Source organism: Myotis brandtii, unplaced genomic scaffold (assembly GCF_000412655.1).
Source record: "Myotis brandtii unplaced genomic scaffold, ASM41265v1 scaffold4, whole genome shotgun sequence".
NCBI lineage: Eukaryota > Metazoa > Chordata > Mammalia > Chiroptera > Vespertilionidae > Myotis > Myotis brandtii.
The window spans coordinates 7894171-7921647 of NW_005365371.1; the positions used below are offsets into that span (position 1 = coordinate 7894171).

Below are 27477 nucleotides of genomic sequence, written 5' to 3' on the forward strand. Positions count from 1 at the left end.
GAGGGGGGCAGTTGGTGGCAACCAGGCTGGCGGCGGGGGCAGTAAGGGGTGACCAGGCTGGCAGGGGAGGATGTTAGGAATAATCCTGGAGATCAGGCCTAAACCAGCAGTTGGATATCCCCTGAGGGGTCCCGGATTGGAGAGGGTGCAGGCTGGGCTGAGGGGACCCCCTCCCTCCCATGCATGAATTTCATGCACCAGGCCTCTAGTAAATATATAAGCTGAAAGGCATTGCTGCTTTTTCTCCCATGACATATTAAGGAATTCAAGTTAAAACATGGCATAATGATGACCCAGATTTCCCTTTATGAATGCTCTAGAATTGGAAGTTTAACACCAGTACCAATAACAACCAACACCAATAATGATACTTTGTATTTTACTTTTATGGTTTAACAAGTGTTTGTAAAAAAATATTTTAATTGACCTTCATAATGTCAGTGAAACATTCAGAGCAGACACTAAGGGTCTGTGAGGTTACATTACTTTGTGACAAAGTTGTTAAATGTTAGGAGAAGAGATCATGATCAATAGCTCTGTCCTCTGAACTGATCTTCAGTCCTCATCACAGTCTTGTTTCCTTGACTCAATAGCTAAAGAAATAGGACAATCACATCTTTTACTTAATTTCTGTAAGAAATGCTGTTTTAGAAAATTAAATTTAGTGACCACACTATTTAGGTTTCTACTGTACAATGCAGTCTGGATGAAATAAATATTTCATATTCTTGAAGAATTCTTAGTTTGCAAGGAGACTTAAGCAAACACATTAATATGAAAAAGCAATGTGATAAGTACTATATATGAAATGCTATGGAATTAGGATGAGGGAACAATTAATTTGCCTGACTATTATAAAATTATTGCTATAAAATATTTTTCAGATATTATTAATACAAAATAATGGAGAAGAAAGGTATTGAAATGTATCCATCAAGTTGTTAATTAAAATATTTTATTATTTTCCAGATTTCATAATTTTTATAATAGCTTCCAGCTTTTTAAAATTTAATATTTTTGTGCCATAATTTCTATAACCACCTTTGTATTGGATTTAATAGCTCAGACTATCTCCTCAATTGTTGACTGTTCCTTAAGATCATTTTCCTATTGAAAGCAGAGAGGGAGAAAAAAATTGACCTTAGTAAATGATAAATAATTGCCAGAAATAAATATTATTTTCATGAGTAATGGGAAATCAATTGAGTGGCCTATGAATAGTACTATAAATATTACAGTTACAAATGTTTTTGCAAGAGACTGTAGGATTAAAGGCGAAAAATATGGTATCAACTTTAGGATATAATATCATTTAAACTCTAATGAAATATCTTTCTTGAGATTATTTTGAAGTATGGGAAATGATATTGAATTTTCAAGATGATCTTATATTGGGAGTGCATAGATTATAACCCCAAATAGTTCCATTCTCTCTCAGTATTTTCCTCTATAAATTTACTTGTGTTTTTAGTGGGTCATAAATGCATTTTTTCATTGCCTATTCAGCAAATTCAACCCAGAATTTTAAAATACAACTGCACTTTATAGTGCTGCATTATTACAAACAATAAGGAGCCTGCCCTTAGAAGTTTCTTAGGAAGATGCTGGATTTACCTGTTGAAAAGAAGGTTTTACCGATTGGAATGAACTTTTTTCTCCTTCTCTTCCTTCTTTTCTTCTTCCCTTCTCCTTCTTTTTCTTCTTTACATCTTTATTGGTTGTCGCATTAGGTACTTTCTGATGTTCTTTGGGTTGTCACCATATTGTCACTGGAATGACTTTTGTGGATAATAGACAGGTAGAAATTAAGTTGAATAATAACATAGCATTTTTACAAAATACTTTTTTTCTGGTTCAATATAATTACACAAGATATCTAATATCTTGGGTGTAACAGATTCCCTAAACTTTTCCCTTCCTCTTCATTCACACAAACCTGAATCCCCTTACACACACACACACACACACACACACACACACACTGAGGGAGAGATAGAAATGTTTATATCCTCTCAAACTTTGTATCATGTAGGGTTCTGGCTTTCCCTTTAAATTCCACATTTGAATATATACTATGTGTGGTAAATGTTATCTTCAGTTTTTTCTTTAATGCTTAATTATGGAAATGTGACCTAGAAAAGCTGTAAATAAGAAAGCTTAAGGATAAACCACTGTTGATTCATTATTTATTTGGCAGATATTGAGTAGTGACTCCTATGACCAAGATGTTATGCAAGGCAATGAGGATAATAGTACAAGTTTCTAGGGCCTTCACTTGCCCATGGGATAGTAGGAGTCTCAAAAAGATTTACAGATGAAAATAATTCCCCAGAGACCACATCTGTTGGATACATCTATTTCCGTGGCCTATGTATGACATGTGGCATACAGTAAGTGCTCAATAAATATTTGTGGAAAGAATAAATGACGAATCAAGGGCACTATCAAAATATTTACAAAGTTCTATATGAGAGTTCAACTAAGGCATTTTATGCCAACGTTTAAGGACACTTCATTCCCTTTATTTATCTACTTTGTACCCCAAAAATAAGGTAATATTTTTATCCCTGAAATAAAGTGAAGTAGTCATATATCTAGTTTATTTTTAAAATGGCATTTTGCATATCAAAATGCCTGGCACAATGCCTGAAAACAAAAGTAGACATTCAAGTAATATAATCTCTTTAGTTTTTACTTTCTCATTTGTTACTTTCTTTCATTCTTTCCTTCCACTTATACTTCATTCTGAGATGGACTTAAGTGTTATAGGTCCCAAAATTTATTTGCTTTTGGGGACTTCCTTTGAAAAATAAATATAGTATGATGAAATGAAAGTTAGGTACAAAACTGAGTAGGGTAAGAAAATAAATCACAAAAGACTACATTTTAAAAGCTGAAAGTTATTACAAAGATTATAATATCTGGAGAACACTAAAATATTTTAACTAATTGATTCAATTCATTTTTTTGCCTTATTTTGCATTTATATTCTCTGAACACACCTCTCCATCTTATAACAATTTCAGATAAGATTCATGATGTACTTCAATAAGATAGGTCTTAACGGATGAAAAGAGTTGACCAAATTTAGAAATGGAAAAATAAGTTTTTTTAAGAGAGCATAAAATAAAAAAAAATATTAGCCTAGTTAAAGATCATGGGGGAACTTAGCAAATGGAAAAATCTCTTAAAAGCTGGTTATAGTGGATGAAATGAGTGACAGGTGATAAAATAGAATATTGGGTTGGAACCAGGTTGCAAAGGGCTTTGAGCAGCAAAGTAAAGACTTTGGATCTATCCTGTAGACATTGAGGAATCCATCGTTAGAGGTTGTAAGAAGGGAAATGGTAGGAGTAGATGCAAGGTACTTGAATGGTGTGCCTCGGTTACATGAGTTAGGACATGGCTTTGAGGATGAAGAGAAAGAATGGAGACTTAGGAGGAATTCCCACTGAGTAGTGAAGGGCTATAGCCAGTGGGTTATAGCCAGTGTGCTACACTGAAGAGAAAGAGTAGGTAAGGGTAAGTCATTTTCCATTTCTCAAGATTTTGGGAGGCAGATGCAGACCCTCCCAAAGAGAACAGTTTGTAGTTTTTACCGCTAAAAAGTCTAATTACAAATTGGTTTTTGAACTGATTTTTTTAATGAACTTGTTAAATCTCCCAAAGCACACTATCTAAAGTCATTGTCACCTTGTGGTTTATATAAAACTTTCACACAGTGTTTGTCCCTGCCTAACTTGAGTAGTTTTCTCACTCTCCTTAGATAGGTAAAGCTTCATAGTTGCTTTTCTATTTCTGTTTCAGCTAAAGGAACCAATGTCCCTGCATTTTGCCTGGGAAATCTCTTGGAAAGACATTATGTACAATTTTGGATTTCATTACTTTTCCTACAAGAATTGTCATTGAAATTGATATTTTCTAGTAGATGCGATTATTTACAATGCATAAGTATCTTGCATTAGTTTGTATCTTTCATGTTAACTCTGCTTTCATTACCAATCTCTATCAGTTAGGATTAGGATTAACTCTGTGTTGCACAGACTTATTTTCCCACAAAAATGGCAGACCTAGGACATTGAATGTGTGACTGGTGCCACTTCTCTACAAAGTCCTTGGGGACTCAATTCCTTCCAGCTCACCTGCTACCACTCCCTCAGGAGTAGCCCTTGTTCTCAATGGTCTAGGATGATCCAGCCGCCACACTGTTTAAGCAGCAGTTAGGTAAAGCGTTGAGATCAGGGCAAGAGACACTTACGAGTTGTCTTTAGGGAAGGAGGCTTTATGCATACAGAGACCCTTCTGCCTACATCTTCTTGGCTAGAACTGAATCTGTAGCCACAGCTCGCTGCAAGTTATGTAGGGAAATAGCTAAATCACCTGTTATTTTGTAAGAGGGTAAGAACAGATATTAGGAGAAATTAAACTTGAAATGGAAGAAGGGGGAGAAATAGGATATTTGGGGCAGGTAACAACATTAAAGAGCCAGAAAGGCTTTGTTCAGATGCTGTTTTACCCGGCTTATCTCTTTGAACCTGTTTACCCTTCTAAAAATTAGGATGATCATTCTGTCCTGAACTCTTCTTAGTGTTTGTGGTGGCAGGTCAAATACAATAATGGATTTATCAGCACTTTGAAAATTGTGTTGCACAAATATGAAGTATTATTTTTTAAAAGTACTTAATAACCTTCTGAATATAAGTTCAGTATTACTAGGGTGATATATGAGTTTTTACATCAGGCCCTATGCTAACCTTACTTGACACATGAACATTATATGTTAATGATAAGTAACTCATAATATAAGAGAGACCACATCTCTCTTTATGAAACATTTTCAAGAACATGATAATGCATTTGCTTATTCTTTCAGTTTTGTGCAGTGAGGATTATTATGCCCATTTTACAGACAGAAAAACTAAAGCAGAGAGGTTAAATGAATAGCTCCACATGATGCAGCTTCTGAGTGGTGGGTTTAGAAGCTATGTTGTCTGCAAGTCTCACACATTTTTGTAATCTTGCTGCTTGAATCCTTTTATGCCAACTTCTGGTTGCCCATTTGGAAAGTCCAGATCTCTAAGATTAGAATGCCAGAGTCTCAGTTATTTATCCCTACCTTATCTACATGGTGTTCTTTTCCATTTCTTCCCAATGTGAAATAAATCCTCCAATCTGCCAGCCCCTTCCTGTGCACACCCATTACCCTGCAGAGCCACCTAATTTATTGCCACGCTAAATGTTCTTTTGTCCCTGGCTCACTCAACTGCTGTCCTTTCTTTAGGTGTCAACTCAGGTCCCACCTTCTGTGTAAGATATTTCCCGACTACTTCCTTCCACACAGACCTTCCATTTTCCTGAACTCTGTAACACAGAGAATATATATAGAATGCATATATTGCATTTAATTATAGACATAAATTATACACTGTATCAGATGATTCCATATGTCTTAGCTTTCTTTCCCCAACTAGACCTTAAGGTCTTGTACTTCTTATTTCAGCAGCACAAAGACAGTGTGGTGAGAAAAGGAAGAAGTCTGGCATTTGTTACAAAGATCATACTTTATTAGCATTTTTTTTTACTATAAATATGTTCCACTATTGAAAAAAATTGTGGTTTAAATTATTTGTTAAAAAACAAACATCTTATATTATGTGGTTTGAATGTTGTTCGTTTTGCAGAGGGGGGATCTTGAATTCTCAGATCCAGGTGGGGCCCTTAGAAACCTTCTAATGTAAACCCTTCATTACAGATGAGTTCATGTGGTTTACCTGGAACCACATCGTGGTGGTGCAGAGACAAGAAGGGTGAGCCATTCATTCTCTCCCACTCTCCCTCTTCCTTTTCTTCTCCTCCCTCTTCCTCTCCATTTCGGTTCATAGTTTTTAATTCCCCAAAGAGTTATCTTAATAAATGAGATGATTTATTCAAAAAGTCACTGATCCCTTTCCTCTCTGTCATTTTCCTTTCTAGCTCTCTTCAATCTAATTCCCGTGGGCCTGCGTGTGGTGGCCATCCAAGGGGTGAAGGCCAGCCTCTATGTGGCTATGAATGGTGAAGGCTATCTCTACAGCTCAGTAAGTCCCTTTTCGTGTGTGTGTGTGTGTGTGTGTGTGTGTGGTGCAAACTGGCATTATATTCTCTGAGCCAGTATGTCAGGGTTATTATGAAGATTTTATAATTCAAAATGTTACAAATGTTGTCCTGTTGAGAAAGAGCTAGTTACTTTCCTGCAATGTAAATTCTCTTCATCTAGCTTCCACTTCTGGAGGATAATCTATTTTTTGAATTTTACCCTTCTGTTTAATGTAAGAGGTGAGTCATTTTTCCTTTCTCTTGTTGCCTCTTCTTCAAGCACAGAGGATGGTTTGGGAAGCTAGATTCTTCAGTTTGTCTGGGAATCTTCTCTGTCTATGGAGGAAGAACTTTGAAAATAGATTATGCTTTTGTTGTATTTAATAAAATCTGTGCAGTACCTGATGGGTCGGATTCCTGGGGTAACTGGTCACTTTGAAGGCAATGTGAATGTGTGGGCTGAGCTCTGGATTAAGGGCTGGGATATTTAAGTTTAATTTGCACATAGTCACTCTGAAGTTATCTCTTTGGGCAAGTTACCTCCTCTCTTTGACTGAATTTCTGGACCTTTAAAATGATGCTGTCTCACGTCATTTTTAAATTTGAAGCTGATAAAATTAGGTGACATCAGTGGCTACATTATTGGCACTGACATGTTGTAAAGAAGTTAATGATATTCTGACGCCGATCTCAATCTCAAGATAATAATTTATGCATTGAAAGAGAATGTGGCTGCACGGAACCTTGTGTATATATAATTTCTGTTCTCTTATAAAGGCGTTGTCTATTTGTAGTTTAAGAAGAAATATCCTTGAAAATCATTGCTACAGATTTCCACTCTTACTTTCTGTGTTCTCAGTAAATAATACAAGGTTATTCAGGAAGTTCACTTATGCCTACGAGATACTAAATCAGTTATTGAATAACTGCCATTAAATTTTTTTAATATTCAGTTAAATGAATCTCTGGTATATTATGCTTGATATTAGTAATGTATCTGTAATTCATAGTAGAATTCTTTTTTAAAAATATATTTTTATAGATTCCAGAGAGGAAGGGAGAGGGAGAGATAGAAACATTAGAGATGAGAGAAAATCATTGATCGGCTGCCTCCTGCACACCCCGTACTGGGGATTGAGCCCACAACATGGGCATGTGCCCTGACTGGGAATTGAACTGTGACTTCCTACTTCATAGGTCAATGCTCAACCATTGAGCAACACTGGCTCTCATTCTTGGTGTGCCATAATTCTAACAGTTCTTAATATCCAGTTATTGTGAGTCTGTGCTTTAAATGTAAAAATGAAAATAAGAAAAAGAAAGATAACAGGTTGTTATTTAAACTAATTTTAGTTTTTTAAACTTAAAAAAAATTGAATGTATTACAAGCTAAAACATGGAGATGATCCTAGGGATAATATAATTTAAGGATTTAATCAGTCATCCAGTCAACAGCTAAAGGTAGAGTATATTATGCTCATACTTATATTTAGAAGGTGATTACTTATTTATTTAAGAGGTTGTAATTCAGGGTGTAGTTCCATAGAAGTTGTAGAGTTTATTTCTCTGGACCAGAGTGATTCAAAGGTCTAGTAGGAGGAAAAACACAGAGAGTCTGGCAGTGGTAGTATAGGCAGGTGGCAGTTGTGTAAGAGCCTGTGTGTGTGTGTGTGTGTGTGTGTGTGTGTGTGTGTGTGTAGGGGGCGGAAGTGCGGAGGGGTCACCCTGTTGGATGCAATCCCAGAGTTCCTGGGAGGAGGCTGGATTTTCAGTATGAGATGACTAACCTTTATACTCTGCAGCATTTTCAGAGATGCATGGCTTGAGCCCATCAGAGGAGGTTTTAAGAAATTCTTGCCAAGAGAATCTTACTGTAGGTGCTTTTTTTTTTTTTCGGCCTCAGTAAAGCCAGTAGTCAGCTGTTGCTGAGTTACCTGTTTGAGGTTCCTAGAGTTTCAGTTTTCCTCTTCACTTAAATGAAACCTGCCCCATTCCAAGAATTGCAGTGCTTTTCCCTGTTTATGGTCCTGCCAGGCTACTGGGAGCAATTTTCCTTTATAAGCACTGGCATCGATCATGAGGCCTCCTCCTTTCAAAATCACCCTCTTTCTGGATAGGACCAATAGGAGTAAATGCTGATTTTAAATTTTAAACAGGGGTATATGTCTAAGATGCTGTAATAGGGCTAAAAGGGACCAGTATGGGTGAAGCAGACCTGAAAGAGAATTGGGTGTCAAGGCTTTATCAACTTCATACCGCTGCTATCTGTGTGATTGCCTAAGCAGGAGAGCACTAATGCAGCCAGGAGCCCTGTGGTGAATTAAAAACAGGCAGTTAACATAGGCTGTCCTGGGTGTTTTTGTATATATTAAGGTTTGAAGTTATTTGAAGAGCAGTTTCCTACTTTATGTGAAACAGTGTAGTTGGGCATACCAGTAAGGACCATAACTGAGTATATGATGGGGAAGGAGTGGGAGAGGGGTGTGTGACCCAAGATGTCCAAAGAAACAGAGCATTCAAGAGAAATTCACAAACAGTATCATTTATCTAGTGCCATTTACCTAGTTTATATTCATTTTTAGCCAGGAATTAATTCCATTGTTACTTCTAACTTTCTTCTAACCAGGAGCGAGAAAGACAGAGTGATGTTAAGAAGTGTAGAGCTAAACTTTAAAGACCCATTCTGGAAAATGTATGTTTTAATAGGTGACTGTCATCCATATGTATTTAATGAGATTGTTAATGCATCTGTATTTGTTTGCATCATTATAGTTTATATATTTTTGCTCCCATATTCTTCTTTATTTCCTTACATTAGTGAAATATTTTTTAAAAATTTTCTGCAACTTTGTAAAGGTAGGTTATAATTCTACCCCTTTAATGATTTACCCTTATTTTTAACATACACACATACATAAGTATATAGTTTGCTAAATATTTTCAATGTTTCTATTCTTCCAAACACCTGACAGATCTGAGGGTGTTTTCTTGCTCAGTGAGCGCCACCACCCTTCTTGGCAATTTGATTAGTTACACTTTAAAATGAAATCATATGCACAATAGGTTATTATTCTACAGCTAATAGTTAAACTTACCGATCTTTAAAAGAATTTCCATGCACGTCGTTTTTGTTTCTGTCTGTCTGTATCAAATTTGGCCCCTCTGAGTTTTCTTCTAAATGAAAACTTTGCTTTGTGTGTTAGAGTTCACTTCATTCTGGTGAAAATGCCTTCCTTTCACCTTCCCTCTTGATTATAGTTCAGACAGTTATACAATTAGAGCTGGACGAATATTTTTATATGGTATTGACTTCTGGCATGTTACTGACCATGACAAGTGTGCTACCAGTTTATTATTTTTTACTTCCTTGGTAACCTATATGGGAAAACTGAAAGACTTTTTTCTCTTTATACAACATGTTCTGCAAGTTCTTTATAATAATGTTTAGTTGTGAATCTCTCTTAATTTATCTTATTAGGAATTCAGAATTCCCTTCTAATTCAAAGAATCATAGTTCTTCAACTTTGGAAAATTTAAACTCTCAACCCATATACATTTTATTTCTCATGTTTTCCAGCCTCTTGAGCTGACAATACTTAAATGACTTACATGGAAAACTTGCCAATTAATCTACTCTAAATTTTATGTCATCTGTTTTGTAATTTCACTATAATTTTCATGTTTGGATGTTTAATGGTTTCTGTTTAATATTTACCTGTCCCTGATTTATTGCCTCCTATTTTTATTATCTGGCTCTTTTAAAAAAACATTCATGAACTCATTTATCTTCCTGAGCATTATTATAATACTTTGTCAGACTTTTCCATAAGGTTAATTTCTTTTGTAATGAATTCATGTTTCTATTGTGGATTTTTGTTGGCTGCCATTTTTAGAAGCGGATTCAGATTATGTTAGAATTTAGAATGAGTTCTCTATGTGTTTGGAATTTTGATCTGCAGGCACATTTATCTCCCTCTTTTCCTGTCCGATATCTACTTCCTCTGAGGTCTCACCTCCTATCGCTGTTTTGATTGTCTCTATCCAGCCTTCAGGGGCTCTAGTTTAGAGTAAGATTTTAAGAGTCATTTCAAGGCTCTGAGTGTAACATTGGGGTTAGGGAAAGAGGCCTGGGCTAGGGTTGTGGCTAGGTCCTCTCATTGTGAGGCTATGTCTATCATTGCTTCTTGCCTAAAGTAGTAACTGCATACTTTATTTCAGCCCTTTAAAAGTTGGAGCAGGAAAACTATCCCAGGTCCTGGTGTGGCGGGGTAGCCTGCCTCTGGCCCTCTAGTGTACACAGAGGGCTTTTGTTGACATTGACTTGAGCAGAGCACAATTCTGGGTCACAAGGCCTCCTTCAGGACCTGAAGCTCAGTAGGCCTGCAGCTGGGACCTGCTCAGTGCTTTGTGTTTCTATCCTATACAGGTGCTTAGCTTGCTTTGATCATGGCTATGTCATATAGGCCTTATATAGGGTGTCCCCCAGAAATGTATTCTCATACTTTGAATGATTATAAAGGCAGTGTTTATTAAATCACACATTTTAACAGCTGATAGCTCAATGAAAATGAAATATGAAATATATTTGAAAATTAAATATATTTTAATAAATTACATATATGTAATAAATTACATATTACATAAATTTGTTATATATAAATATATATTAGGCCTTTTATATTTTATATTTTATTCATCATTGCTATCTGTTTGGAGCAGAGAAGATGCATTATAGTTCGAACTCATGCCTCTTTTATTTGTTATTGTGATAAAAGTGTATAATATAAAATGTACCATCTTCATCATTTTTACGTGTACATTATGGTAGTGTTAACTATATGCACATTGTTATGTGACAGATCTCTAGAAGTTTTTCATGCTATAAAACTGAAACTCTATACCCATTAAACAGTAACTCCCTTTTCCCTTTCCCTCAGCCTCTAGCAAACACCATCCTTCTTTCTGTTTCTGAGTTTAACTACTTTAGATATCTCAAATAAGTGGAATTATGCAGTATTTATCTTTTTGTGACTAATTTATTTTACTTAGCATACTGTCTTTAAGGTTAATCCAGTTATAGCATATGACAGGATTTCCTTCTTTTAAAGGTGGAATATACGTATTGTTTGTATATACCACATTTTCTTTGTTAATTCATTTGCTGATGGACATTTAGATTATTTTCATAAGTTAGCTATTATGAATAGTGCTGAAATAAGCCCAGGTATGCAAATATCTGTTTGAGATCTTATTTCTAGTACTTTGTATATATAACAGGAAATGGAATTGTTAGATCATAAGATATTTCTGTACTTAATTTTTTGAGGAACCTCCATACTGTTTTCCATAGCAGCTGCATCATTTTGCATTCCCATCAGCATGTACAAGTGTTGCAATTTCTACATATCAACACTTGTTATATATATTTTTCCTTTATTAAGTAGTAGTCACCCTAACACAGTGGTTCTCAACCTTGGCTACACATTAGAATCACCTGGGAATCTTTTTAAAATCCTGATTTCTGGGCCTCATCCTCCGGAAATTCTGTTTCTTTGTTACTAATGTTGTAGCCCTACTTTGTTATGGCGTGGGCATAACAAAGAAACAGAATTTCTGGAGGATGAGGCCCAGAAATCAGGATTTTAAAAAGATTCCCAGGTGATTCTAATGTTCAGCCAAGGCTGAGAACCACTGTCCTAACAGGATTGTATAATATATCTCATTGTGGTTTTGATTTCCCTAGAATTTGTAACTAGGCTAAAATTATTGGGTCATTTTAATAAGTAGTTTGATACACTTAGCACACATATCACTATTTCAGTGGCTAATGATTAAAATGTTTTGAAAATGTTTATTTTTCTATGATTATTTATTTACTTCATAAACTAAAAACAATTATATTGATAATGTCATAGCCTTGAATCAATTATCTCTATAATCTGAATTAGATTGCTTATCCTATATAATAAAAGCCTAATATGCAAATCAAATGAACGACTGAATGAATGACCTGTGGAACGACCGATCATTATGACACACACTGACCACCAGGGGGCAGATGTTCAACCAGCCAAGGCAGTTGCCAGCGGGGGGGGGGGGGGGGGTGGGAGGCCAATCGCCCCGCCGGTCGCCCTGCAGATTAGCCCTGATCTCTGGCCAGGCCTAGGGACCCTACCCATGCAAAAATTTTGTGCACCGCGCCTCTAGTAAACTAATAAATGTTTTATTTCAACTGAGGGATACACAAAGGTCAAATAACATGAATATTAATTTTTATTGTTTAACACTCTCTTAACCCATTCCAATTATACTTGAAGCTAATCAGTGATAAAGTGACTTTTTAAAGTTGATTTACGTTCTGATGCATAAGTAATATTATAAGTTGTCATAAGAGTAGCTACACAGTGATACCATAGCAGCAGTATTAATGATTGTGCTAGTAAAAATAATATAGTATGTTTAGTTTTTATTGTTTCTAAGTAGTTTTTAGATTTGTATTTAATTTTTACAGAAACTGTGAGGAAGAACAGGAACTAACTACTAAACATTGATTAATAACTAAGGTTGTTTACTTAAATGAGCCCATCCTAGTGAAAACTTGATCTAGGTGTTAACTTCAAAAACTATGAGCTTTTGCCTGGCCAGCATGACTCAGTGATTGAGCATCGACCTATGAACCAGGAGATCATGGTTCAATTCCCGGTCAGGGCACATGCCCAGGTTGCAGACTTGATCCTTAGTAGGGGTGGAAGGAGGTAGCCAATCAATGATTCTCTCTCATCATTTATATTTCTTTCCCCCACTCTCTCCCTCTCTTCCTCTCTGAAATCAATTTTTAAAAAATCTTTAAAAAAACAAACAAACTATGAGTTTTTAATAATACTGTGCTCTCCTTGGGATTATTTACTAGGTGTATCGGTTAATAATGAGGATTTTGTAATCAAAGAAAACACGATAATTTCAAGAGAAACATCAAAAGTGCTTTATTCAAAGTAATGTCCATCACCAGCTACACATTTCCCCCATCTTTCAGGTAATTTGTGGATATCGTCCCAATAGAACTTTTCTTGTTTTGAGGAAAACCATTCAGAGACCCAATTTTCCACTTCTTCGTACCTTTTGAAGTGCTGCTCAGAAAGTGCATGTGCCATCGATTGGAAAAAGTGGTAATCTGAAGGAGCAAGGTCTGGTGAATACTGTGGGTGGGTTAATACTTCCCAGGCAAGATCTCTTAATGTGTCTTTAATTGGTTTTGAAGTGTGTGACGGTGTGTCATCATGAAGCAAAATTACTTTGCCGTGTCTTCTGGCCCATTCTGGTTGTTTACTATCAAAGCGTGGTTCAAATTGATTATTTGTTGTCGGTAGTGATCAGTATTAATGGTTTCACCTGGTTTTAGATGCTCATAATACACCACACCTTCCTGATCCCACCAAAGGCAGAGCATTGTCTTCTTTCCGAAGTTATCTGGCCTTGCAGTCGTTGATGGTTGACCTGGATCAACCCATGATTTTGTACATTTAGGATTCTCAAAATAAATTCACTTTTCATTGCCAGTCACAATTTGATGCAAAAAAAAAAGACTTCCTTTCATGCCGTTGAAGCAACATTTTACTGATGACTTTTTGGTTTTTCATTTGTCTTTTGTTCAGTTGATGTGGCACCCATTTTCCTTCCTTTAAAATCTTTCCCATTGCTTGTAAACAATCGGAAATTGTTTGCTGAGCAACGTTCAATCTTTCTGTATGTTGTTTTTGAGTTTGACACGCATCTTCTTCCAACAATGCTTGTAATTGTTGGTCTTCAAACTTTTTCGGTTGACCTGGACGTTCTTTGCCTTTCACATCGAAATCATCACTTTTAAAGCATTTAAACCAGCATTCACAAGTATCTTGAGATGGAGCATGTTCACCATAAGCTTCCTGAAGTATACGATAACTTTTTCTTCAAAATAATGAATTAAAACTTCCCACAAATGCTTTTTTTTGGCACTAAACTCGACATTTTTAAGTGTAAAAAATATCTATGATGTTAACACCTTCAGCAAATTTGACATATGAAGTTTTGAAGCTTGCTGTCACTACAACAATATAGCATACATATCAAATCGCATATATATCAACATATGAGTAACTCCATCTATTGAAAAAAAATCCGCATTATTAACCGGTACACCTAGTATAAGAAAACATTTTCATTGTGGAGTGTTTCTCAGTTTTTTTCCTGAACTTTCGTATGGTCTCATTTGGCTTTGCAATAACTCTGATATTATAATTATTACTGAGTGACAGAAGCTACACCTTGGAAACAGAGAAATTAAGTGATTAAAATGAGTTCATTCTGTATAAGTGAGATAAGTCAAGAAAAAGGAACTTGGATTTCAGTGTTCATTTCTTTAATCAACATTGCTTATCCTATTTGCTGTTGCAATTAAGAGTGTGCTACTCTCTATATTTTTACAATGTAATGTCAAAAGCATGATTCTTTAAAACCAGGGCAGCCTATCCCCTGGTTTATGATGGTTTTAATTAAAGCAGCAGTAACAATAAGAATGAGAGAATGCTTGATTTATTCATATCCTTTGGGCCATAGAATTTAGAATTCTATGGTCTGGTGCTTCAGCAAGAGTAGAAAATGTGAAGATTGCAAGAGGATCCTGACTTTATATTGAAAGACTGTATGAAGAATTACTGAGAAACATGGAAGGAGTCTCTGAGGGAGAAGAAAAGGTCAATATTGAGAGCCATAAGGAAAATATATTTTATACCCACAAGGTGGACAACAGGAGAAAGTACTTTTTATTTTATTCCTCTAATTTCTTTTGCTTTCTTACTATCAGATTTCCAAAATTTCCCATCACTGAGGGCCCAATACAATTTTTCTGTTTCTGCAGCCAAAAGTAACTTTCACATTTTGTACCTTGATAAGATATTTATCTGTATATTTCTTTTCTTCCTTTTGTTAGATTTATGCCCTGTTTATCCTGTCGGATGCAAGCTTCTTGATGTTAGGCATCATGTCTAATATAGATCAATATCTCCCACAGCACTGAAAACTTACCAAATAAAGATACCTGTTAAAATCTTGTTGATTCTGTTGATGGATGCATTTCATGCATTTTACTTCTGGTAATATTCCATTGGCCATCTGGTCTTTAGGGTTTTATAATAATTCTCCTGATTGTGACTCCACACACTTTCTAGCTCCTTTAACTCATTCAAATTTGAATACGATATAACTGTCTTGTTAAAAATGTGGAAAGTTTGGTAGAAGAATCACATTGTTCAGACATATCTGCATTGAGGCTGATAGTGTGTTGTAGTTTTATATTGTTGTCATGTTCTCTTTTTTTTTTTTTTTAACTAACTAGGGCTTCTAAAAGAGAGGGGGGATAGAAGCAAAGGTCTCTGCATTGAGGCTGATACTGTGTTGTAGTTTTATATTGTTGTCATGTTCTCTCTCTTTTTTTTTTTTTTTAACTAAGTAGGGCTTCTAAAAGAGAGGTGGGATAGAAGCAAAGGTTGGCCAGGACATTTTATTGTGAGGCCACTGGTCATTACCGCTCATCTCTCAGTGAAAGATTTCCACTCCATGTTGAAAATAAATAGCAGATTTTTAAAGCATGTCTAGAATAGGGGTACAAAATGCTTGCTTTGGAATTTGAGTTTTCTCATCAACTGACTCCCTTATGGAATATTCTGAAATTTGAGGTATATGCAAACTATTTCTTGGGAAAAGTGGTATCTCTAAAAACTCCCTAATATTGAAGAACAGTAAGAGGTCACCTTAGCCATTAATGCCAAATTAATCATAGAATGTTGAAGTTAATGGCACCAGAATACAGAGAAGTCAAAGGCCAAGTCACAACTATGGTTCACTAATTAGATTGTTAATATTCAGTTTAGGTCATTTGCATATTTCTGTTCTTCAATATACTCATGGTTTCCTTGAATTTTATAACATTTCTTTCTCAATTCAGGTTAATTTTTGGCTATGGCACTGAGAAAAAAAAAATTGCTTTTTTTTTCTATGTCTTTTTACCCTCATATATATTAATTAACTGAAGTGGGGTATTCTTTTCAACTAAAAATAAAGAAAATATGGAATCCTGCCAGCCCAAGAATCTGGCATTTGTTCCTTGCAAACATGTGACATGATTATTTTATTAGAATTACTAGGGGCCCAGTGCACAAATTTGTGCACCTTGAAAGGAACTGTGGGCCACAAGGCTGCAGTGGGCACATGGGCGGGTCTTGGCCCATCCTCCAAGCCCCCGCCTGGCCCCTCCCACCATGCCCCCCCACCGGTCCCCTCTCTGCCGGCAGCCCCACTCCTGCCACCACTGCTCCCATGTGCTGATGGCACCGGCCCCCGCTCGCACCCACTGCTGGCACGGAGCAATTGGGGCAGGCGGCAGTAGCGGGTGTGAGCAGGGCCAATGCCATCAGCGGGTGCAAGTGTGGCTGCTGCCCCAATCACCCCTCCGGAGCAAGGGGAGGTAGAGAACCCCTCAGGGGTGATCAGGGCTAGCAGCCGCAGCTCGCACCCACTGAAGGCACCTCAGGACTGGGACCAGGCACTGGCAGCGGGTGCAAGCGGGGCCACAGGACTGTGGTGGGTGGGAGCAAAGAACTTTCAGTAACCACCAGATGCTCGCCCCAATGACAGTGACCAGTGCCCCGCCTTGATCTGGCGCTCCCACTCACCTGCTCCAGCATCCCGCTGCGGCTGAAGCCCACCATGTTTTGTGCTCTGCGCTCTGCTGCCAATGTCCACCATGTTCCATGTGTGCCTGCTGATGGTCAGCACACGTCATAGCAACCGCTTGTTTGGTTGTTCAGTTTTTCGGTTCTGCTGTTTGGTCTATTTGCATATTAGCCTTTTACTATATAGGTTGTTGCCTTTCTTTAGAATGAATCAACAGGTCATTAGTTATACTTTCAGTAAGGATTGAATAATATAAGCATACATTTTTATCTTATTATGATGTTTTCAGCTGTAGGTGGTGTTGGTTTTATTCTGAGTTTGTAACTTCTGGAAAATGTTAATACTTTAACTCCAGGGCTAGCCTTAATTGTAAAAATTAGCATATTTGTTTGTAATAACATTTTTCATTGAAAAATAAAAGTAGGATTAAGCTTCTAAGAGCAGCACTAATGAGGACCTTCAGTTGAATCATTTGAAAATGATACTAAATTTTATATTTTTACTTTCTATCTTACCCTTAGGAAAATTAAGCCAATGTGTAGTCATATATCCAAAATTTCTAGATTGTGTTTCTGTAGTCATTAGCAAATTAGGCAATATTAGACATTATTTAAGAATGCGAGCTTTAGAAATAAATCCTGGCTCTGTTATGTACTTTTTATAGTGCCATTACAGACTCAGTTTTCCTGTATGTAAAATAGAGATAATAATGAAAATGCCAGCTATCTAGGATTATAGTGAGGGTTAAATGAAATGATGTATGTCAAGCCCTGGCACTGCCTAATACCTGGTCCATTCTCAGTGTTAGCTGTGAGTAGCAGCAACATCAGTAGTAATAATAGCTACATTGAAGAAGATGCTCAGTGTATCCTCAATCGTTTTTTTAACCATCAATCCATGAAATTCATGTAGGGTTAATTCTACTCTTAGTTTCAGTAGTGACTACTGGTTTGCCTAATCCAATATCTTTAGCCACCCTGCCCATTCAAGGTTGGTTACAGAGTATTTGAGTATTTCTCACTTAATTGGAGCCAATTAGCTTCAGGCCCCAAACTTGATGTGTTGAAAGAGTTGCCTTTATAAACACATCCACACACACACACACACACACACACACACACAACAACAACAACAACAACTGAATTTAGAGCTGAGAGGATAAAAGGATGACAACCACTTTAAAAGCCCAAGGAGAAATCCTGTCTTAGAATAATTCCAACATTCAGAGGGCAGAAGGTCTGGGTAAAAAAATGGAGAAATCAGGTCTTATTCACCTCTTGTAAAGCTGTACATGAAGACATACCTGAAGCCAGACTTACCTCTGAAGTTTTCAGTTTCATGAGCCAATAATTCCCCTTCTTGTGTGAGCCAGTTTGAGTTGTATTTTGTTTTAACCTTATAAACTAATAAAGAGATGAACTAATTTTCAGAGTAGTCAGATTTTCCAAGAAAGCTAAAGTTTTGTTCTCTCCATATTCTCCATGTCTTCCTGCTGAACTGGCCTCCTTCAGAAGAGTTCTGACGTTACCAGGCTTCCTGGTCTAGCCTGGTTCCCCAACCAGAGTCCCTGTCCTTATTCTGCCTTCCCTTACCTGCTCTCCAAAACCTATGTAAAAGATTAGTAATTATTATATGTAAATATGCTTTTTTTGGTTTGTGATAACAAAAAAATAATAAAAGATATGGATCAATCTTTCTTTAATACCTTCCTCCCTGCCCAAGTTTAAGCCAATTTTTCAATATGTTTACTGCCCATGACTTTCATAGCCTTCGGGGACAAGAAAAGAAGGAAATTATGAGTGCTGAATGCAAAGGGAAAATCAGAAGGTTTTTAATTGAGACTCGAGTGGAATGTAGATGTGGTAAAGCAGAGAAACACAGGCAGGTCAGTCTTATGACCAGGTCTGCAGGGAAATTGGCTCTTTGAACAGACAACCTTGTGAAAGAGAACATTAAACAACAAAACAACAAAACACTGTTCTAAGCGGCCAAGTGAGAGCAATGGCAGGCAGGGGCAGATCACAGAGTGCTATATTTTGAGGAGACTTCAAGCCTATGGCCTACTGCATTTATGATGTACCTAGTTTGTTTCCATAGCACACAATATTTAAATCTAGTAGTTAAAGTGGGGAAATGGATTAGATACATAGAAATGGATGTCAAAAGTGACATATATTTCAGCCACCTCCAACTGGAAAGAACTTTATTTTGAGGCCACTGAGAATATCAGCCTCCCATTAGGTAACTATATGTAATGGTTCCAGTTTATGCTTAATGTCTTAGGGTGATTAATGAAAGTACCTATTGGATTCTTAGAAAAGCCCTGGATTAAGACGTGAGCAATAAATATGTAGTCACTTTACACATGATCCTGTGTGTATGACTGTGTAATAAAGAGGCCTGATGCATGAAATTCGTGCAAGAGTAGGCCTTCCTTCCCTCGGCTGCAAGCACTGGCTTCCCTCTGGCACCCAGGACCCAGGCTTCCCTGGCAGCCCCAACTTCATCTGGAAGGTCGTCTGGAAGGATGTCCAGAAGGCATCTACATTTATTTGGCTTTTTTCTGTATCACCAGCTAATATGAACGTTCTGGGCAGTAATACAAAGGGGTACAGAGAAAGAGATGGTGACCTTGTCCAGAAAAGACATTTTCCCAGAAGTTCCAGTGATGTCCATTTTGGGATAGAACTGTGCCATATGATCACTTCTAGGTGGAAAGAGCAGAGAGAAATGTCTGAGTTTTTAGTTTTGTTTTTCATTTTAAGCTACTTATATTGCTTATATTGCTGTATCCATGAAAACCAAGGTTCTGTTAATAGGAAGGGGAAAGTGGATATTGGTTAGGTACCTGGCAACTGCCAGACCTCTCCAGACTGAAGTCTAAGTGGACATAGTGTAAACCTTTAAGGGGAGAGAGAGAGAGAGAGAGAGAGAGAGAGAGAGAACCAGAGCCCTGACCCATGTGGTTCAGTGGCTAAAGCATTGGCCCACACACCAAAGGGTTGGGAGTTCAAGGGCATGTACCTTGGTTGCTGGTTTTATCCCCAGCCCTCTCTCCCTCCCTTCCACTCTCTCTAAAAATCAATGAAATATCTTCAGGTGAGGATTAACAACAACAACAACAACAACAACAAAAGATGAGAAAGAGAGAGGGAGAGGAAGCAGATCAAAGAATAGATATTCATGTGTAGCTTTCTCATTAGGTTGCATATGATCTTTTGAGTCACTATAAATATTAGGTGAAAATTTACGAATTCAGAAGAGACTGGAGGCCATAAAGATTACCTGTTGTTTTTTTCAGATCCAAATGGATTAGAACTCACCTGAGATTTGAGGCAGGAGCTTTCTGCTTGTTGCATTTTCATGGCACATTGATAGATAGTTCCTCTGAAAGTTCTTTCTATAGCTGGGGTGAAGATGAATAAGCATTACTACTTCAACTTCCATTCTTCTATTTTACTGGATATGAAAAGGTCTCTCTGTGGGGAACCATAAGAAGTAGTGAGGGAACTGAAAACTACAAAGGAAAAGGACATCACATTGACTTTGTATGGGTGTGTTTGCCTGTGGTTTCTAGAGAGCTGCCTGAAAATCTAGGAATCAGAAGCTTTTCATGCTTCCATTTATCCAATACTTTACTACATATTTCTTTAGAATTATTAATGTGACATACATTGTCTTAGGTATCCTATATATTAAAAGGCTAATATGCAAATTATCCCCTTGACTGAGAGTTCACCTGGGAGTTCAACCAGGGGGTGGGCTGGCTGGCCAACCACCTGCGGCCCCTCCCCACAGCCAGCCCAGCCTGATAGGCCCTGATCAGGGTGGGCCAGCTGGACCCCACCCATGCATGAATTTGTGCACCAGGCCTCTAGTTGAAAATAAAATGCAAAACACTTCCCCTGTAGTGGGAGAGTAAGACATGAAAACAAAAATATGAAAGTTTATAATTTAGCATTAGTGCTATGAAAGAGATAAGAATATTTCTGTAATCTATAATAATAAAAGGGTAATATGCTAATTAGACCGGATGTCTTCTGGACATGATTCCAGATGCCCTTCCTGAGGAAGCCGGAGCCTGAGGGAAGCCGACCCAGGTCCGGGGGACAAGTGATGTGATCCCAGCAGAGGGAAGAATAAGGGCAAAACTTTCATAGGAACAAAATGTTTGTAAACCTTACTGGTTTTCCCCCCTTGTCATACTTCTTGCATCTGAAGCACCAGTTCTCATAGTCATTCATTTTTATTTGCTCATCTATTTGATTTAAACTATTTTCATTTATCTTGTGCCGAGTAGTATTATAGGTGCTCTAATCATCAGAGAGGAAAAGGACAATCACTGTGCTTTCATATCATAATAGAAGATTGACATTATTAAGGTTCTTAAAAGAATGAAGCAGGATTATCAAAACATGATACATGTTAGTCTTGGCATTATATATATTTTTAATTTTAAAATTTGCATTAACTATCATCATGAATTTATGTTATTTGTACTATTCATATATTTTGATGCTTTTTACATAGAATTCAGGAATAAGTTATTTTTTTTTAATTTGTATGCTATTTAATGAAATGCTTTCTTTATTACAAATATCCCTAAGGGATTTTCAAGAACTTCCTTAGTTATTTCAATAAAAAGACTTTGTTGGCATTGTCTTAATACCTTGAAGTCTGATTAATAGCATGTTGCCAATTGGCCATCTGTATGTCCTTTTTGGAGAAGCGTCTATTCATGTCCTTTGCCCATTTTTAAAGTGGATTGTTTGTTTTTATGGTGTTGAGTTTTATAAGTTCTTTATAAATTTTGGATATTAACCCCTTATTAAATGTATCATTGGCAATTGTGTTCTCACATTCAGTGGAGGTTGTCTTTTCATTTTGTTGATTTCCTTTGTTGTGCTAAAATGTTTTTGTTTGATGTAGTATCATTTGTTTATTTTTTATTTTATTCCCTTTGCCTGGGGATATATATTAGAAAAAAAATATTGCTACAATAAATGTCCAAGATTTTACTGCCTATGTTTTCTTCAGGTATTTGTATGGTTTCAAATCTAACATTTAAGTCTTTAATCCATTTTGTGTTTATTTTTGTGTATGGTGTAAAAAGGTGGTCTAGTTTCAATTTTTTGCATGCATCTGTTCAATTTTTTCAACACCATTTATTTGAATAGGATATCTCTTTCCCACTGTATGTTCCTACCAATGTCATCGCAATAAATTCAATAAAAACAGCATGTTGCCAAAAATTTTATTTAAAAGGCCTATACTACATATAAAGAAGTAACTCAGAATGGATCATGGACCCTAGTGTAAGAGTTAAAACTATAAAACTCTTACAAGGAAGCATAGGGGTAAATTTTCATGCCATCAGATTAAGCAGTGATTTGATAGATATGACACCAAAAAGCACAAACAACAGAAGAAAAATAAATGTTTGCTTTCATCATAATTAAAACTTTTGAGCTTCAAGAGACATGATCAAAGAGGTGAAAAAATAATACAGAGGAGGGGAGAAAAGTTGGCAAGCCATCTACCTGATAAAGCACATGTATTTAGAATACAAGAAGAGCTCTTACAGCTAAAAGTAAAAAGGCAGATAACCCAACTAAAAGTGTGTGAAGGATCTGAACAGATATATTCCAAAGAAGACATACAGATAGTCAATAGCCATATGAAAAGATGTTCAATACCATTCGCCATCAAGGAAATGAAAACCCAAACCAAAAGAAGACACCAGCTCACACCCACTAGGATGGCTGTATTAAAAAGATAGATAATACCTGGCTGCTGTTGCTCAGTGGTTGATCATTGACCCAAGAATCAAGAGGTCACCGGATTCCTGGTCAGGGCACATGCTGGGTTGTTGGCTTGATCCCCAGTAGGGAGTCTGCAGGAGGCAGCCAATCGATGTTTCTCTCTCCCATTGATGTTTCTATCTCTCTGTTCCTCTCCCTTCATCTTTCTCTAAAATCAATTAAACCATACTAAAAACAGATAGATAATAACAAGGGTAGGTGGGGACATGGAGAAAAAGCAATCCTCATACATTGCAGTGGGAGTGTAAAAGGATGTAGTCCTTCTAACCGCCTGGCAATGTTTCAGAAATTTAAACATGGAGTTACCATATGACCCAGCAATTTCACAACTAGGTATACATCCAAGAGAAATGAAAACATGTCCACACAAAAAATTTTGTATACTATTAGTAACATTATTCATAATCACCAAAAAGTGTAAAAAATATGCAAAGGTCCATCAAGTAAACAAAGGATAAATAAAGTATGGCATATGCATACAATGGAATATTTGGCAATAAATAGGAGTGAGGTACTGCTACATGAAACAACATGGCTAAACCATGAAAACATTGTTCAATTAAAGAAGCTGGCCCAAAAGGCAACACATTGTGTAATTCCATTTTTTATGAAATGTCCTGAATAAACAATTCCATAGAGACTGAAGTTGATTAATGATTATATAGTACTGAATGGGAATGGGTCACTGCTAAAGGGAGAGAGGTTGCTCTTTGAGATAATGAAATGTTCTAAAGATTATTATGATGGTTGCACAACTCTGTGAATATACTAAAAACCATTGAATTGTACACTTTGAATGGGTGAACTGTATGGTGTGTGAATTTTATCTCTATAGTGCTCTCATTAAAAATGCTAATTCTATTTAAATATCAATTTAATTATGATTTAATAGAGGTTCAAAAGTAAATAAAATCATTTCCCCTACCAGATTCATGATGCATTAATTGAATTACATGTTTTGTTTGTTTAAAGTAGCACAAAGTGTGAATTTCCTCGCAATTGGAGAGGTGTGACAAAAATGTTAATACTCTGGTATGGGAACAAAAGTGAAAAAGGAGTGAAAACAGAGTAGAATTTGTGTTTTCATTGTGAACTGTGTCCTACACATGTACACACCATTAATTTTGTCCACAAAATACCGGCTATGAGAGAAGAGTTTGAAAGGAAGATTAATATTTGCTAGAACTGGCGGTATTTGAATTTACGCACCAAGTTGGACTTTTAAATTAATTTTGTCAGAGCTTTAAAAATTTATACATATCTGTTAATGAAGTGCTACATTGGGATAGGAATCTGCTTAAATCACAAAATATATTTTTCTTCCTTTCTTTGTTTCAATTTAAAAATGTTCTGTGATATTTTCTTAAATATTTATAACTTAAAATTGCATCTTGGGGCTATTTAATGAAAAAAGGTATAGAAATATAATTATCTATTTAGTAATGCACATCTTAGTGCCGTGCAGTAGTGCTTATTAATTCTTTATATACATTTGGAAACTTATGGTACAGTTTTAAATATGACTATTTTAAATAGGCTTTAACAGATTTTGAAGCCCATATAAATACTTAAAGAAAGTTACATACAGATGTGATTTTTATCATTAAATACTTATTTTTATTGTACCCATATTATGACCAAACATGAAATTTGTGCACTCGGGGGGAGTCCTCAGCCCAGCCTGTGCCCTCTCAGAGTCCTGGAGTCCTCAGGAGATGTCCAACTGCTGGCTTAGGCTCACTCCCTTCCCTGCCAGTTGAACATCCTTTGCACTGCCGTGGAGGAGGGAGAGGCTCCCACCACCATGGCTGGCTGTGCTCACCAACCATGAACCTGGCTTCTGGCTGAGCAATGCTCCCCCTGTGGGAGTGTACTGACCACCAGGAGTCAGCTCCTGTGTTGAGTGCCTGCCCCCTGGTGGTCAGTGTGCGTCATAGTGACTGGTTGTTCCACTGTTTGGTCAATTTGCATATTAGCCTTTTATTGTATAGGATTACTTGAAGATCATCTCAAACTGAAATAGCATGCAATTGACAGGCCACATGTATCATCTGGTCTCAGTTTAGCTTGTTTCACCTTTGAACATCATTAGACATAACAAGCACATCTCATGTCATAATAGAAGTCTATTTTGTGAAACGTGGCTATTAATCCAGCTTTTATCTCATGGCATTGTCACAATTACTTTACCATCCCTCTTTTGTGTTTATTACAGCATTCATTATGTCTGTTTTCAAGGCCAGTGGCTGGGTCAATCAATATTACTTTTCACTCAGTGAATTGGATGAGGTTTTATTTTTAAAAGATTTGCCATTTTAAATATTCTGTCTCTCTCATTAGCCTTGTATAGTTTAATTCAGTCCATCTGAAAAAGAAGAGAAAAAATAGAAATTCTTTAAAACAAATACCGGGATGCATGGAGTTTTCAGAGAGTTGAAAACTTGCAATATAATTTAGCCTAAAATAACATTTGGAGATCGATTTCTGTGTAGCCATTCAGTCTCTGCTTGAACACTTCACATCCCACGTGGGCACATCCACCGCCCCCCCCCCAGACTTTTCATGCTGCGGTCCAGGTGTCTGGTGTAGTGCAAAATGTCTGGAATCAGTCATACTGGGTTGTAGTTGCCTTCTTGCTGCTGGTTGAGTTTAGGTGACTTAATGTCTCTGAGTTACTGTCACCATTTTTTAAATTGAATGCATTACATCTGCTTTATAAGTTTGTTAGAGGAATATTAAAAGGTAAAATAATAGCTAATACACTCAGCTCAATAATGAACATCCAATAAATATAGTATTTTCTTTCTATTTCCTATAAGTGTCAAAACACTTGGCAAGACACAATATATCTCAGAGTAGCATGGATATTTTGCATGTGAAAATTTTATTATTTATGTTTTGATTATAGTGGAAATATAGTGTGATGCTTTTACTTATGTTTATCTAACCTCACAACTTTATTACCTCTGTTCTCTGTTCTTTTTCCAAATCTTCCTCTTGGACACTCTGAAAGGGTATGCTATGTTGCCCACGCTATTTTGCATTTTTCACCACCTTAAAAATAAGCTAGCCCCTTAATGCCTCCAAAACGTTCAATGAACTCTAGTAAACCGTTCTATAAAATCAAAACTTCTTTGGCTGGCTTACAAAGCCCTCAACACTTTTACTCCTTCACCTTCATAACTCTTTGATGTCATGTTCTTTTTCATTTCCCTTTATGACATGTGTTCATTTCATTCTCTTTTTGTCTTTTCTTTTTGAGCCATTTCACATATCCATGCACTCAGTCCTAAGGTCTATTTCTGTCATCTTTGCTTATCAATACTAGTATCCTGTTTTACTTTAAGATTCAGTATACCTCCACCATCAAACCTTCCTTATTGAGACTAAGGAAATCAATGCTACCTTTCTTTATCCTTCCGCAGCATTTTGCTTCTCTTTATCAGCTGCTCTTTTATGCCTTAGGTTCAGTTTGTACTTTTCTCTCCACATCTATCTTATCAGAATCTTCAAACAGCAAAGCCTGTTTCTGATTTATTCTCAAATTTGCACCTACTGGTCTCTTGCACTCTCCCATCGTATTATCTCCTCAACAGTACCTCCACAGAAGGGATGGAGTGTCTATTACTACCATTGGTTAACCTTCCATTTGAAGAGGTCTATGGCCTTGCTGTAGCCACTCTCAAAACCACATCAGCTGGAGGTTTAGGATTCTAATCTTAGTGAGAAGGACAAAAGCTGTGATTTCTGCTTTAGGTTTTCCCCTTTGTGGTCTAAGGCTTTCTTTCCATTACCAGCTACATAAGGTTCTTTATTTTATTCTCTTCTGTTTCCCTTTGCATATTGTATTCTGTAATGTATTTGATATACTTATGGTTTAAACCTTGGCTTTCAAATGGTGTGATACCGATAAATAATTATTTCCTGCATAATAAATTGAGTGATCCTCCAATTTAAAAAAAGCAAACAGTATTTTTATAAATGAAACACAATATTTACATTGTCTTTTATGGATTACAAAGCATGTTTGCATTCATTGTTTTATTTGATCCTTACTCCTGTGAAGTAGGCAACAGCAAGGAATATTGTGCTTAGTTTATGGATTAGCAAGTGGCAGCTGAGGGGGCTTAAGAGATTTACCTAATGTCACAAGCTGGTGCCAGACCTTGGGCAAATTTTCCCATGCATGTCCTAAGACACTTTTCATTGTATAATGCTGAGATATTTAAAATTCACTTAATTTGATTTCTTAAAATGAGTTACCTCTAGTTACTCCATAGTGCTCCATCAAGTAAAATGGATTGCTGCTGCAGGTTTAGTATTTGAAAGGGCCTTATTTGGTTTTAATTTTTCTTTGATATTTAAAATTGTTTGTTTTGCCCTTACACACTTACCCTCCAAGTTGATTAATACCATAGAAGTAGTGAATGCCTGGGTAATATGTGAATGTTTTTCTCAGAGTTTACTTGTATGCCTTTTTAATGCCTGATTTTTCTTTTAATTAAAAAAAATCAATTATATAGCTTAAATTCAATATTATTTTGTAGTAGTGTCAGGTGTACAGTATAGTAGTTAGATAATCATATCTATATCTACACTAATAAAAGAGAAAAATGGTAATTAGCATATGACCGCTACCCTTCCCATTGGCTAATCAGCATATCCTTATGCAAATTAACTGCCAGCCAAGATGGCGGCTGGCAGCCATGCACTGAAGCGAGCAGGGAGGCTTGCTTGCTCCAGTGACAGCGACTCCAACGTTCCCGCCTGACTTGCCGGCCTCTCAGCTGCAACTCTAAGCAACTATGTTGCAAATATAGAAGCTAAACAAAACCCCAGACACTGGCTTTCAGTCAGCCGGGCTTCAGCCAGC

The 27477-nt window shown here is 36.7% G+C and overlaps 1 protein-coding gene across 3 annotated transcripts in view; it reads left to right on the top strand.

Moving 5' to 3' along the window:
- Positions 1 to 27477, top strand: part of FGF12 (fibroblast growth factor 12) — a 550024-nt gene that overhangs the window by 357168 nt on the left and 165379 nt on the right. For all 3 annotated transcript variants that reach the window (XM_005873210.2, XM_005873209.2, XM_005873207.2), the window contains one exon: positions 5974 to 6077. In XM_005873210.2, coding sequence (XP_005873272.1) covers positions 5974 to 6077 — 104 coding nt within the window. The remainder of the gene's footprint in view (positions 1 to 5973; positions 6078 to 27477) is intronic.